General features: G+C 37.6%; 1 protein-coding gene across 3 annotated transcripts in view; it reads left to right on the top strand.

Annotated features, from left to right (window-relative positions):
- The window catches only part of DPY19L3 (dpy-19 like C-mannosyltransferase 3), a 39,730-nt gene extending 26,817 nt beyond the window's left edge, over positions 1-12,913 (top strand). The window contains exons 16-20 of one of the 3 annotated variants that reach the window (XM_067302514.1): positions 1,044-1,126; positions 7,638-7,770; positions 8,522-8,680; positions 9,314-9,374; positions 10,327-12,913. In XM_067302514.1, the coding sequence (XP_067158615.1) occupies positions 1,044-1,126; positions 7,638-7,770; positions 8,522-8,680; positions 9,314-9,374; positions 10,327-10,361 (471 nt within the window). In that variant the 3' untranslated portion in view covers positions 10,362-12,913. Of the gene's footprint in view, positions 1-1,043; positions 1,127-1,212; positions 1,315-7,637; positions 7,771-8,521; positions 8,681-9,313 lie in introns of those variants that run through there. The other 2 variants (XM_067302513.1, XM_067302515.1) reach the window with 2 other exon arrangements.
- Positions 12,914-15,714: the final 2,801 nt, after the last annotated feature.

Genomic DNA, 15,714 nt, shown 5'->3' with positions numbered 1-15,714 from the left:
TAGGTTTCACCACCACATTCTCTGATGCAAAGCCATCAGTTTGTTATTAGCATTGTCATTATCTTTCTTAATTGCTTCCTTTTGCCTTTGAATACTCACTTGCTGAAGCAACAAGAAACCCTTTAAATAAATCTTTGTTCTGTTTGTTGGCTGGGTTTTTTTGGTTAGTTTTTCAAAATCCATTTCAGCCCTTCTTATTTCCTTCCTCCATATTTGATTTAGGTATTCTTTGTCTTTGGTAAATTTTGAAATATGTTTTCCCCAAATAGTCTATTGGATGTTACTGCACAATCATACTTTTTTTTTTTTTTGCCTTCATGGTTCTCTTTTGATTCAACTTTTTGGAATGCATTAATGGCATCCACAGCACATCTAAGGATTTTAGGTTCTGATACAGATTTTGGGACGTTTTCCAAATCTCTCTTTAGCTGTAAGCTGCCTTTCTAAAGTTAATGGCACCGTGTTAAATTCTAGTGCCTTTTCTCCTGCCTCATAGTTGTTATTTGATGGCTTGACTATTATATCTTGAACTGTTAGAGGTTGCATCTTTCTCTTGGTTTTCTTCTTAAAGCTCACTCTATCAAGAAATAAAACATTTAAACTTATTCTCCAGTCAGGGAACTGAAACAACTTGTTGTAATGTAGATGTAATACATAAGAGTAACATTCGGTAGCAACTTTTACTTTCCCATTGACTTTAAGGTGTATACTCCAATTACCAGCTAAAAGAATCCGGGACCCTCCAGTGAGACATGTGTCTGAGAAAAGCTGCTCTCAGGCTCACCACAACTGGTCATTCTGTTCCTCTCTGGTCATCTGGCAGGAGCTGCAGATCTCAAGCTCCAAAACTGTCTGTATGTATTATGATGACAGTCACACATCCTTCATAAGAAGAGTAGATAATGCTTATGACTTGCAACTTATCCATGAGCCAGACAAGATCAGTTGCCAACTGAGAGGAAATAAAGACATCCATTCCAACATGCAGAGCTTTTCTTGTTCATTCTGCCTTCAGTTTGTTTTTTATTTTGTTTTTGTTTTAGTTCTGGCCAGGAATAATGGATGAACTGTCAGAGCTGAGAGAATTCTATGACCCAGACACTGTGGAGCTGATGAACTGGATTAAGTAAGAGGATTTTTTTCTCTATTTAATTTAAATGCTATTTATATAGATCTAATGTTCTTAGTTATAGTGCTTTCTATTTGTCACAGGTCGTCAGTGAACTCTAGTGACCCATGGGGACAGTTAAGGAGGAATGGGCTACCTAGAGGTTAGCATATTAATGGCTGTGGACAACAGTTAGATGTAAAGTCTTCCAGCCTGCTCTGCTCTGGTTCAGTATCATGGCAGTGTATTGCATGTGTGTCTGGAACCAGTTTACTCCACTTGCTCCTATAAGCACACATAGTTCCCAGTTGAAAGAGGTATCAATTCAGAGGTACCAAGTTTCTTCCATAATACTGTATTTACCTCATTACATCAATAATACTTTGCATTGAAATAATTTCCCTCCCTACCTCTTCCATTGGATGGCCTTCTCTTTTCAACTTTATAGTTTTAAAAATCTTGGATGTACAGAGTTGTAGGGCTGGAAAGTCTTTACTCTGCAGTCTGTTTCTTGGACTTTAAAATAATCCAAGTTGTTCATACTGACAGAGTACCTCATTGTTACAGAACATGGTGATTCTGGTGTGCAAAGTGGACAGAAATCTGAATTCAGAGCTCTCACTATACCTAATTACACTGAAATTAGATTTAATCCCAATGTGTGTTCTGAGACTTGAACAAAATATTTGTAATCAAACTTGAACTTCCCAAGACACAGTATAGGTGCAAAGTCTATATCAGGAATATGAATTAATCATTTCAATCCCACCTCATCAGTTAAGCTTTCTCAGAAAGCCTTTCTCACAGAGCATAGGAAAGTATTTATAAGGTGGAAACTGTTTGGGGCACTGCATGTAGAAGATCCTGAGAAAAGGGCCAGGTAGGGCATTCTCTGGAGGACTGTGAACTTAAAGGGTATGTTCTGTGAAATAAGGTCACCACTAAAAACTCTTAGGTTAAGTTCTGAACAGAGATATTCCTGGGAGTTGGATCTATTTGGAAGGTGTTTCCTTCTTGAGGAAAATATTCTGAAAGGAAATCTGAATTTGCTACATTTAGCCCTGAACTGTTTGAAATATTTCCTTGGAGCACTGTGTTGTGTTTTTGCATACAGTGAACTTAAGTAAAACTGGTCAACCAGCAGTTAAAGCCCATTCCACCCAGAGCAACATTTTTATGCTCTGTAATGTTGTATTTCTTTAGTCCATCAGCCAGGAAGAGTAATTTACAAGCAAAATATATGGCAAACCTTCACTGACTTATTTTGAAAGCAGGCCATATTTTTTCCATCATTTAGTATCTCTGTAGCCATATTGACATGTTCTCATGACTAATGTTTACCAGCCAGTTCCATTTAGCACTACTGTTTTATTAAGCGATGGTAAATGTCTGATAGGTCAGGTCTCCTGTGTACAATATATGGAGTTATATATAGATTTATATATAAAATATGCATGTGGAGTTATTCCCAGCCATGAACTGGATTTGACTGGATCCAATGAGAATAATTTTTCTTATATTCTTAGTGCTGAGAATGCTAAACTGATGCTTGTCCTCTTTTCATTTTAAGTCATGACAGACAATTACAGAGTGAAATTTTCTCTTTAGAATTTATTGTGGTTAGAAATATTATTCATGTAAAGAAAAGCTAATTATCTATGCATTAAATACCAGTCAACAGAAATTTATGATAAGTTCCTCAAGGTGGGACTCATTTTCTTTACTTAAATTCTGATGTGTAAGAAAAATATTTTACTGTACTAACACTTGATAGTTCTGCTATAGTTAATGATCTGTCAAGTTTGCATTATGCTTCAGGAACTAATTATTCATTATTAACACTCAGTATGAGGAGCTCCAATTTGTCATGTGTAGCACTGAGTTAGGAATAACTCATCTGTATTGCAGTCTCTCCACATCAAGAAGACCCTTCTATCTGCTTAGATCTAAATGCATATTAACTTTTCCAAATATACAATCTGAATAATAGCCAACTATTCATCTGTCCAGTGTAAAGTGTCTGCAGTTTGGGGGGTTTTTTTGTTTGTTTTTTAAACACTATTCCACTTACTAAAATTACTGTAGCATTTCCAGGAAGTTTTACTGGTTTATATCTTTACAATAAAGTTTTTGCATAGTATTGGATTGCATCTATTATAGAGCACAATTTTTGTTACAATGATCTTTATCCCGGTCTCTCTTTTTTCTGCCTACCACCTCACTTTTAATGTATTCTAGTTGTACCAGTGATCCAGGATAGTTCACAGCTCTGGTCCCACATTGGAGGGCCACAAGCAGTTACTAAGAGCATAGAAGAGCTTGTTACAAATCTCAAACTACAGCCAAACCAGTGGAAAAGTTAACTGAGACTGAGATTTGGCAGAGCATGGTTGTGTCAAGTGTATTTGATTCAGGTGTGGGGGCCAATCAGGCAAGTTTTTAAATTATGGAGACCCCACAGATTTAAAAATAAGCAGCTAAGGTTACGAAAATGGAATACCCATGTTTCACTGATGGTTCTTTTATTCGTTAATTTCTGCTAATGGCTATCCGTTAATTTCAAGCCAACTATAAATTCTAACTCTTCACTCTTACTTACCTATGTGCCTGATGTATGATCTCAAGGGTAATCATACCAAAATCAATACATATTTCACACTTTAAAGGTAATGCTACTAATTTTTTTTAAATGTTTTTTCTTAAATTCTTGGGCTTATCCTTTGTGATCAACTCTTGATTTGTCAGTAAAATTCAGGCATGTACTTAATAGTGCCTTAGAACCAGGTTTATAGCCACTGTGTAGGTGCACTCCTTTATGAGAGCAAAATATCCATGCATAAAATTGGGGCTGGGACTGACACATCCTATTGCTCTTTCTTGGTGGCTTTTCCCATTTTTACTATTTTCAGTCTTTCTAAACCAGAGAAGGAAAAGAACCTTGACAGTTTCATTGAATATGCTCTACTGCCTATCAGTTTCAGCTAATCCTGTAATATTTTAATATCATATTCTGGAATTAAAAAGAGGGGTTTTTTTAAAAAATGATTCTAGAGTGACATATTTGAAAGGCCCTTTTCAGAATCTCCTTCTCTCTGACCCCTTTGCTTTGTAGATTCATATTGCATCCAGATGCTAGTACAAGAATCTGAGATTTGTCAGATATTACAGCTTTGAAAGCTGACTACAGAGTTCAACTTTGGAGGACTTCTTTAATAGAAACAGCCATTCTCTTTCTAATGATGTAACCTGTAATTGCAATGTTTGCCATTCCAGTGGGACTGCCTTAAAACAAACTCACAATATATCTTTAGCAGCTTAATAAAAGAAAGAATTACTACCACTTTTTAAAGTTTGTGTAAGTAAAGCATAGACCTGTAATTCCTGTAAAACACTTTTCTTTTTAATGAGTTATTCTTCAGTATTTACATAATTCTCTACATTCTTAAGCACAGATTAAAAAAAGGCTTCACACATTTCATTATAGGTCTTAGTTTACCCATTAGTTCAGCTGTAATTAACTTGTTGAAAGCTTAGAGCTTCAAAAATAAATGAGATTATTTGTTCAAAATGCCATCAGGTCTGCTTGGAATGACATTTAAATTATATAATGTAAATCAGTTTGACCTGCAAGTCCTTGTCATTATTTAGTGACATTTCGTACAGAATAAATTGTTTGCAGGTTGAGCAGTGTGGTATGGAGCTTGGCAGAAAGCTATAAAAACAAATTATCCTTTCATTTTATACATCATTTGTTCAGACGTTTGTAAAAATTGCTTCGTTTTTCTATAATAGAGAAGTGTCGTTCAGTAGTTTGAAGCACATTAGCTGCCTTGGATACAGACCGCTGCAGTTAGTGTCTGACTCAGGTAGGAGCATTAGAGAAAGATGCTTGCATGAAATACAGATATCATGCTGTACCTGAAAACTGTTGGTTAATTGTAAAGTCTCCCTCTAGTGGCTGTTTCAGAAGATAAAAACTTGGTAACTGCTACCAGCTCCAGTTCTTTAAGCTAGAAATCGGAAGGGCAGACATCGCATAAGCTCAGTGTCAGTTCCCAGGTGTCTGTCGCCAGCAGTGTAGCCCAGTGCCAAGTTTGGTTTCTTGGCATTACCAGGAGAGCACAGGAACAGAGTGCATCTAATAGCACTGGCAATAGCCACGTGCTGGTCTGGGAACCGTCCGAGCTGGCCCCCATAAGATAGGGACAGTGATATGTCCTAAGCTGCATAATTTTCCTGCGACTTCATACGTGTTTCCCCGAGACTCAGGTTTACATCTGCCTTACCCGGGAACACCCAGCTCTGGGCTCCATCCAGGAACAAGGCACGTAAGCCACTGCTTTGAAAGGCGAGCAAGGGGCAGTGCTCCCTTCTAAAAGACAGGCAGAAGAGAAAGAGGTGGCACGGCTCTCTTAATACCTGGTAGTTAAACACATTCACCAATAATTTCACTTCTTCTGGGCAAGAGTGCATGCTCTTGGGAAGAACTGAGCCTGCGTCTTCATCTTTGAAAAGCGTTTTAACCAGTAAGTTAGGGAAAAGGGACTTCAAAAGGAGAAGAGAGGCAGCTACTCCTGCAGGCTATTTGGGGGAGTTGGTTTTGGGGGGGGGGGGGGGGGATGTTGTTCATTTCAAACAAAGTTTGATCCTGCAAGTTTGCATTATACTGGGCTCTTCAGGAATCATAGGTGAAGGATTGCGATGATGAGGCCGAGGCAGGAGATGAGTACTGCTGAGCATTACAAAACCTAAACTAATCTTGAACAGGCACAGAAACAGACGCCTAGCACCAGAGAACTTTGCTGGACCAGGCATGAACATACCTGCTTATGGAAGGTGTTTTCAGAATCATCATTTTCTGTTTAGGTGTCTGAGCTCTACCAAGCCCCTCTGTGAATGTAGTCCATGCTCTTTCAGCTTAGTCTAAAGAATTGTGGTTTGTTGCAGATTCAGGGATCAGTCCTAGCTGACAGCCTATCGATCGGGGCCGTTACATATGTGTAGCATTAAATTCTAAGACTGATTAATTCATTTCTTTTGATGAAACACTTACTTCATGACACTTATGGCTTTGAATGATTTAAGTAAAAAAATATTAAAGAGAGATTTCATATTTTCAGAATTTAAAGTGAAACTGGTTTTATAAACTGCTGAAAAACTAGTATTTCAGTAAAGTTCAAGTGGCATATTAAAAATACTATCTCTGTCCTCTCTAGATGAAATTAACATACTAGTGCTAGAATATTTAGGAAGGGCTTGTAATAAATATTAATTCGTTTCTAAGCATTATCTCGTGGGAGGCAATAGTAGAATTTAATGCTTGATCTCTTAACACTTTCAAGCCTATCATGGAGCTTAAAGCAGACGAATTTATAGCTGTGGTTTCAAAAGGCTTCTGAATGCACCCTGGTGTGTTGCAGTCATGACTATCATAGATGGATGTGTGTGGATTTCAGGTGTCTATTCACATTCCTTTCTAATTTCATTTTACTTTGTTTAATGTATAGTTCTTTCTGTTTCAGTCTTTTCACAGAACACCCTTCAGTTTTATGCCTACTGACCACTAGATAGATACCAGCTAAGCAATTGGCATACTATGACACACTTTTATTAGCCTAATTGTAGTAGTCTGTACTGCCTTGCATTTTTACTTTGCGTCTCTGCTGTGTCCTACTGTTGTGCCTTTTCATATATTTTAGGTTGCAAACTCATGAGGGTGGGAGGCAGAGATCATTTTTTCGTTATGGGTATTTAGACAATCCTGAAACACCAGAACTGTCATTTAGCTAACAATTCCAGGCGCTGGCTTTGATTGTAGGTGAGATCACAACAGAATACAACAGTATTTCTATTTAGCATCTTCTGCATCATCTCCCCACAGCCATACTTTTTGTAACTGGGGTGACTTTTTTCAGGACTGTACATTATTTCTCTCCCATGATTAACCAAATAGGAAGATCAGTCTGTCTCACATTAGGAAAATTTTTATTCCATTCATTTTTCAAGTGAATGCCAGGACAATAACAAGAAGTGCTTGCATTCAGATTAGCTAATCTGTTTTATGTAGAATGTCTTATATGAGATATAAATCTAAGTCACAATAATTTTCTTGCAATAAAGAAAAAATTAGGATATAGAAATCTATAAATATTCAGCAGATATGTGAATGCAAGAAATAGACCAAACATGGAAATTGATTAAAGTTTTCAAGCTTGTGTTTTCCATAAATGTTTTCATTAGGTATGATAAAATATTTCCTTAAGTGTAAAGAATATGTATTTGTTATTGCAATTTATTCACTTCACCAATGTATGCCTTTTAAGAGTACATCATTAAAGGGAATATTGGAATTTAAGGCTTCATCTTTTGGGGGGGAGGGGGGAAGGGTGCACACATTTGCTTTGGCAGTTTGGTCTGTGAAAAGAGGAGAGGCAGAAAAACATTTTTCAGTCTTTTTCCTTCTGATCTGTAATAATTGAAGCCAAAATGCCCCTACAGAGACTTGTCAGACTTGTGAACATTTGTTTAGGTCAAACACTCCAAACACAGCAGTGTTTGCTGGGAGCATGCAGCTACTAGCAGGAGTCAAACTGTGCACTGGACGGATCTTAACCAATCATCCCCATTATGAAGATAAGAATCTGAGAGAGAGAACAAAACAGGTAAGAACATTCTGATTGTTTCAGCTAATACTCATCCTTGTCACTGGCTCCACTCCACAAAACACCTGCCACCTCTAATAACACATTAGAGGTCACATCTCACACTTTACCCATTGCTCTAGCTTATTTTCAGATACAGTCCCAGGATTTAATTTCATTTGTGAAATTCATAGTACTTTGGGCATCTGCTAACTCGCTTCTGTGGCTGGTATATGTCTGAATAACTATACCTAGATACTCAAGCTAGTTCTGAATGAACAGGTTTGGGTTCTGTTGGCATTAATAGATCCTGCTTCTCAACCAGGTTCTTTAACCTATACAGAGCTTTTCCTTGATTTGCCTAATACTCTCTTCAGTTCCCAAACTAGCACATTACATTTAATATAGAAACCACCTCTACACAGAGCTGGAGAGATAGTTTTAAGCTATCATTCCCTGTAAATTAGACAGTCTCCAAGAGCTTTACAGGTATCTACCAAGGACTTTCTGCAGAAAGCAGCAGACAGCAGCACGAGTCATTATCTTCCAGTTTTGTAGTCAACAGCAACGCTGTTCTGCATCATAGTAGCTGTAATATAGAAACTCTAGACTGCTACTGGGTACAACATATGCATTTTGAAAATACTTAAGTCATGTGGATTATAGATCCCATTTCTTTCTCTGGCTCAAGGTAAAGGAATCATGAAAGAGCAAACAAATGCATAGTGATAATATACTTATTGTCTTACAAGTTAATTTTCTTCCTTTATAGATTTATCAGATCTATGCCAAGAGATCTCCCGGAGATGTTTACAGAATACTGCAATCCTTTGGCACAGACTATGTGATCCTAGAAGACAGCATATGTTACGAAAGAAGACATAGTAGAGGCTGTCGCTTACGTGACCTGCTTGATATAGCTAATGGTCATGTAAGTATTATATAAAAGTTTTAGAAATAAAATATATTTGTTAAGCTTTTTGTGGAAGAACTGTAATTACAGTTTGAAGCAGCTTGGATTTTTCCCCTTCATTATGACAGTGGGAAGTAGATCTAATGGAGCCTTTAAACACGCTCACAGTTGCCAGAATGAACCCTGCTTGCTTTTAATGGTATTTGGTAATTAACAAGGAGGACTTTAACCTGGGGAAAATAAGTAATCACTTGCTGCTGAGCATCAGGTTAGCAGTGCACACGTAGCATTCCCCTCCAGAGAGTAAATCATGTCATAGCTTCAGCTCCCTCAGGCAAGCAGACAGTTGTGCTGCGCCCATGCGTCAAGGGAATTTTCAAGCATTTCTGGTGTTAACATGGAGCCATGGCAGGCAACATAACCAAGAGCAGATCGGTGCCACTGACACAGCAGCCGTTTACGAATAATAGAGACAGTGATACTGTAATCTTAACATTTCTTCCTCCCACTTGTTTTACACAGTCACTGTTAACAAATCTGACCAGTCCAACCCTCTGAATGTATTGCCAAGGTTGTTTTTAGTTTCTTATTATTGCTTATAACAGTGAATTGGCTAAAGATATTTCACAAATCTGTTCACTTTCATTACAGATCATGGATGGTTTGGGAGAGAATGAACCCGATTTGAAGCCTTCATTGTATCCTCGCTTCTGTGAGGAAATTAAAAAAAATCTGCCTTCTTATACTGTACACTTCACTAGAGTGTTTCAAAACAAAACATTCCATGTTTACAAACTTGCTAGGCATAAATAACGTTTCCAACAATGGCTTCAAGTTCAGTATTTTAATGCTAGAGCCCACATTAGAAGATGCAGTAGTTTACAAATGTGTTACATTTGTAATATATTTTACATTAATGGTTTCTCGTTTAATTACTTTTTTTTTTTTTTTTTTTTAAGACGGCCTCATTTTGATAACATTCTTTGATGTTGCCAACATTTTCATAGATTCATAAATAAATGCTAGCAGGGACCATTTTGATTATCAAGTCTGACTTTCTGAATACCTAGGATATGCATTTTTTCTGATTTTTAACCAACCAAAAGACATGAAATGAGCAGCCTGTGTGACCACTGCAGAATAGCTAAACTATGAAGTTCTGCTCAGGGTTTTGGATTTTTACTATAAAAATGATAGAAATTCAGTGAAAGCAGGCCATGCTACTCCATTCCTAAGTATGCATTATCTTTGTGAACCATTAAAATTATAACAATATTGGATTTAGTCTTACAATCTGATCCTTTCTGACAAACCTTTATGCTCTTTCAGTGCCTCTTTTTTGAATTTGTTGGGGCTACATGTGGACATGAGTTTCCAAGCTTATGTTTGCAGAATCAGTGTGTGCAGAATCAGCAAACAAGTTTCAAGAATAAAACTTTAGTGACTGCACAGCATTTTTTAGTGATGCAGAAACATGCTGTTTTATAATGTTAAGCATTTAATGATGGAGTGTTATGTATTTCTAATGAGAATTAAGGTTGAAGCATGCTTTTGATACATGTTGCATGTTTGTAGCCTCTTACAATGCTCAGGACAAACAAAGAACAAATTTCTCTGCTTGGATTCTCACAACACTATTTTCTGTATTGCTTTCCAAACCGCAGGGATCCCTTTCACCCCACATGTATTCCAGAAGTAGGATACCAAAATGGAACACTGCCAGCCTTGCAGGAGAAACATTCATCTCAAACTGGCAAGAAATTTGGGTATTTAGAATATGTTCAGGTACTAGAGCTTTGCTTTACAGTATTCCAGATACAAAGCTACATTTTTAGCACACTAAAAACTGTCATTATGTCCTTGCTCCTTATCCTAAAAAATAGATTACAGGGGTTCTTTTTGAATTGATTTGGAAGATTAAGTGAAGGCAGGCCTCAGTCTCCGAGAACTTTGTGATTTGTTTGTAGCCTTTGTCTTTTTTCCAGGCTAGAACTTTGTGAATTCTATTAACTTTTTAACTGCTATGTAGATAACATCTCACTTTTACTGTAATTTAGTGCTATTTTGGTTTTATATTGAAACTAGAGATTAAGTCTGACTGAAAGTCTAACAGTGCTCTCCAACCTTAATTAGATATCTACTAGGATCATTTGTTTCTTATGAAAAACAGAATTGTAATAATCAAGTGCCTCTAGGCCAACGTTGAATTAACATTTGAACACCTATTAAGAGTGTTTGTGGCCTGTGCAAATAACTCAGTTACAATAATTACCACTGCAATTAATTTCTAATGATGAGAAACTTAAAGTGCTACCGATAGCAAACTCCACATTTAATTTAATCAAGATGTGTAATGAGATTAACTTTCACAACTGAGCTGTGTTCCAATTCCAAATGATTTAAATGTTTTCCCTTTTCAGTTGTAGTAAGGTAAATTACTGAAGAGATGGGAGACAGTTATGTCACATGCTCAAACAATTTTATACTCAGTAAATACTCATTAAACAACATTCAACATCTTCCTGCACTTTCATGCTAACACAAAGGAAAGTGTGCTTTAACCAGACCGTATTTAAATCAAACATTGACAGTAGCTAGATTGTTAAACTGAGCAACTGAAACTCCTGAATAATTTCTATCCTGTATCCCTTAATGAGGTTGGAGACCACTGCAGTTTAACATAATACAATAATAAAACATTTTAATCAGTATTAAAACTTTAATTAGGCCTGTAATGATGCATGCCTGTTCTTGCTGAAAGCATGGGTCAGTGAATTCCTCAATGAGTGCCTTACAGTAATTGAAAACAAGCACATGTAAGGTAAAGTATCTCTAGGCTGTATTGTCTTGTTTTGAAATGTGGTTGTGTCTTTCCTTAAAGGTGCATTAACTTTCTTCCAATTGAAATGAAAGATTCCAAGATCCAATCATAGCCTATGATTTTCAGAATTTATTTCTAGATAACAGCTGAAACTAAGAAGTCCTGACTGTAACAATAGTTATTTTTAACAGAGTAAATGTTTTTCTTCAGCAGAGTCTCTGTTATTGACAAAACAGAAGTTTAAGCTTTTTGTAGAAAATAGAGTGAAAAAAAAATTACAAAGGAAAACCTAAGATAACTTTTTTCTTCAGAAAGCATTAAATACACAGCTGTTGTGATCCAGAACTACCACAGTAGCATAGTATCTCCTTGGAACACAAATAACCCCCAAAACAGCCTAGTAGAAATTAGAGATGTTAGAATCACAGTATTTTTGAAATTGCTTTAGCTTCTGCAGTTAGCAGTCACTAAGGCCTCCATAGTTTGTGACACTTTTAAACAATTGCAACCATTCCAGTATCTGAAAAAATTCATTTCAAATGGAGAGACATATTTCAGTGACCAATTAGTACAACCTTCAAAAGACTAATCTCCATAAAACAGAAAATGCCAAGCAGCAGACCACTTACCAGCTCAGCAGAGGGAAGGTGCTCATCAGCACAGCACACCAGGACCGTGACCCCCCAGCAGCAGCAGCAGCAGCAGCAGCTTTTCTGCCCTGATTTAAGGGCTTGGCTCCAGAGCGGAGCACGCTGGGGAGGGTGGCGGTGAGTTGTCAGCTGTGGCTGAGGTGCTGGGCTGCGGGGACTGATGGTAAAAAGGGCTACGTTTTCTGTTCCTAGGGGTTGGGTATAAGGGTCTTTGAGATATTCTAGGAGATACATGGTGTTTTATTTGTTTGAGAATTATTTTCTCTGCTTCCCGTGTCTTTCTATGATACATGTTCATTGCATTAAAACCATGTAATTTTTTGTAATAATTTCTGCCTAGTCTTGAACCACATCATCCCAATGCATCTTATTTCCAAGTGACTGTTGTGGCATCTGTTTCATCGTATTAAGTATGATCCACCCCCATGAACAACACTTGTGGCAGTGCACTTAAAACAATCTTAAAAGTAACTAACTATGTGAATGACACCATCCTGATTTCTGCAATATGTTATATATTGTCTGCAAGGACTTTTAAGTAAGTTGTGCATTACCAGTGAAATTGTAGGTGTGAAGGACCTTTTTAGATCACAGAGCCAAAATGTTATCAAGTAGCCAGACTGTTTTAAAGGAGAGAAAAGCCTTTGAGATCCACAGTTATATTTTCATTTCTTGTTTCAGTATTCTGCTGGTGAAATCTAACATACAACTATTTTATAATGTTGTTGTACAGAGATGTAATGACTATTGTATACTAAATAAACTTGTGTCACTGGAAAATCACAAGTTTGGTTTTCTTATGGTGGGATGGATAGAGAAAGGAGCAGTTAGGGAATCTAACACTCCTTGTATCAGTTCATATGGAGGAAAACAAAGTTTTCAGCAAGTCTTGACTTTTTTCAAGCTTGTTACATGATATATATCACTGACTTTTTTTGAATCATCTTTTTGTTTTACAGGTTGCTGGAATTCTTTTCACTATTACAAGTTAAAGATGTATCAGTCAATTGTTACCAGTTCACCCCATGTGCTTAGCTTTAAGAAGGTCGGTAGACTGAGGGATTTATACTAATTTAAGTAAATATAATTTGCTTTGACTCATAGAGCTCTGCTGCTAGTTTCCTCACTGTAGCTCAAGCTTTAGTAATCTTACTCAGAGAATTAGGATGATTTGAATTGGGATGTCCTGATACAGATGATACACTTCTGAAAATCTAGAATTCCTCTCAGCGGGTAGAAACGGGATGCGCAGAGGTATACATATGATTCTCCAGCACGCCTTTCTTCCATCTCCAGTGCCAGAGTACAACATCTTTGCGCATGTAATGCCACTCTTAAGAGACTTGGGGGGGGGGGGGTCAGCAATGTTAATTAGGAACAAACCCAGGAGTTCCATAAGATTATTAATTTAATTAATGAGATGTGATCATAAGGTGGTCTGCTGATGGAATGCTATGTTACAGAGAGCCAAGCTTCTCAAAACCTTCTCACCCATCAACAATTATCAACAGCATAGTGCAAGCTGTTTATTTAAATCCCCCCCAAAATGGCCATGTTTCCCATCACTTCTATAATTAAGGAACTGCTTCCTCCTAATCTCCTAATCCTGCTCCTTTTACAGCCTAGGTTTCCCTTCTAAACCTGCTGGTACTAGCCAGTAGGTCAGACTTACGGACAAGCAGCTTTCATATGGCTTGGCTACATGTTATACTTGGAATGTTATTTTAAAAGGGGAAAAAACACAAAGATTAATGTAGTTGACAGGCAGACAGATTAAATACTAGTATCCGCAAGATTATTTGAATTTCAGACCTTTACAAATATTTTATACTAAATAAAATGGTCTTACTACATGCTAAAGTCTGTAAAGAACTTGGAAGAAGATTAATAAAAGTACCAGATTACTGAAAATCCAGCTACCTAGGGACCCACTGTTTCTGTGGGGGGGGGGGTTAAACTATTATTTAAGTTTTTCCTTCCCTCTTACCCACTGCAAAGCTTTTTGTTGTCAGGCCAGCTGTCCCTGCTCTTGAGAGATGTCAGTGCCACACTGTGATAAGCTTTTTATGTAAAGAAACACCAAAATGTTTGTATGTGTCTCTGTAAATGTGGAAGAAGCAAAGAGCTGTGATGTCAGGATTTGTACAGTAATTAGACCAGTGGCACTAACACAGATAAATTAAATGAACTGATTAGTAATCCCTAGAAGGAGAAGAGGTAGGTCTTAATAGGCCATGGCACCAGCAAATGAGTATGTCCTATTACTGAGATTGTATCTATACAAGGTAAGTTCCTATAGCACTTATTTTGATTTCTTCACATTTTCTGCCCTTCTATTTCATCCTGTATAGGCTGTAAAACCTAGGTCTAACTGCAATTACAAACACAAGCAGCCCTGCTGAGTAAGTTTATTATTATTTATATGTGTTTGCAAGCAGTGCCATAGCTTGTAATTAGGGAAGAAATGGTACTAGAGCAGCAACTTCAGGTTGGCTTCTAAATTGCCTGTTTTGGAATGGTTTGGGTGTGGTAAGAGGCGAGAGCTCAACCTGAGCAACTCTATGGCTATGTTAAGCAACCCAGTCCCTGTGCATCTTCTCCTCAGCAAGCTACAGACCTGGGTTCTAGCTTGCTTTTAAGCTCACCCTATGTAAGTACTTCATGGACAGACAGAAGAGCTTCAACAAAAGGGATAGGAACAGAGACCTCTGGATCACAGTCACTCGTCTGGGAAGGTGAGAGTTAAATTTTTCCAGATGCTCAGTAATTGGCTTAACTGCAAAGAACTTGTAGCAAGGCACCAGTGTCTCCTCTGTTGATTGTATTTTGTTACAAACCTCAACCTGGTATTCATGGTGGGAATGAATTAATATAACAGGCTAGGGAGGAAGAGGAAAAAGAAGTTACTTCTCTTAAAATAACTGACAGGCTTTTGAGATATATTAATCTGCTGCAGTTTGTCCTGCCTGTCTAGCTTGAAGATCTTTTGACCATCTACCTTCTGCACATGTACATGTGTCCTGCTGCAAATAGTGTGCATGTGTACGTGTTAGCTTCTCAGATCTCAAATCCCAGGCAGAGGGTTGCTTGCAGAGTAAGTCTGTGGCTAACATGACTTGATTAACTCTGTTGAATATAAAGTTATTATTTTCCTTCACCTTAGAAAAATCAGCTGTCTATATATTGCAAAAACTATGACCATACCATGTGCAAGCAGAACTCTGACATCTGAGGAAAATCATGGCAGGCTATGGCCCCAGCCAGCTGCAGCATTCTGCTTGGAAAATTCAGAAACAGGAACATGTCTTATGAGTGCCTAAGTTTGAGCACAGGTGCCAATTTCAGGTGGGTTCTGCTGTTGCTGAAGCAATATTGGCAGGGTGATACAAAATAGATGTGCAAATGCAAGTCCGTTCTGGTATTTCTTTAGTCCTTCTATCTAGACATTCCCTTGGCAAACTTGTGGAAGTGTTAATGTTCATCTTCTGTGGTGGCAAAGATGCATGAACTCAGCTGCTGAGTATAACCACTTGGGAGGGTCTGAGACCTGTCACCCAGTGCAGTGAGCTTCCAGTCACTTT

This window comes from Apteryx mantelli, chromosome 10, assembly GCF_036417845.1.
Source record: "Apteryx mantelli isolate bAptMan1 chromosome 10, bAptMan1.hap1, whole genome shotgun sequence".
NCBI classification, from domain to species: Eukaryota; Metazoa; Chordata; class Aves; order Apterygiformes; family Apterygidae; genus Apteryx; species Apteryx mantelli.
The sequence above is the reverse complement of the archived record's forward strand: the minus strand, read 5'-3'. Positions and strand labels throughout refer to the sequence as shown.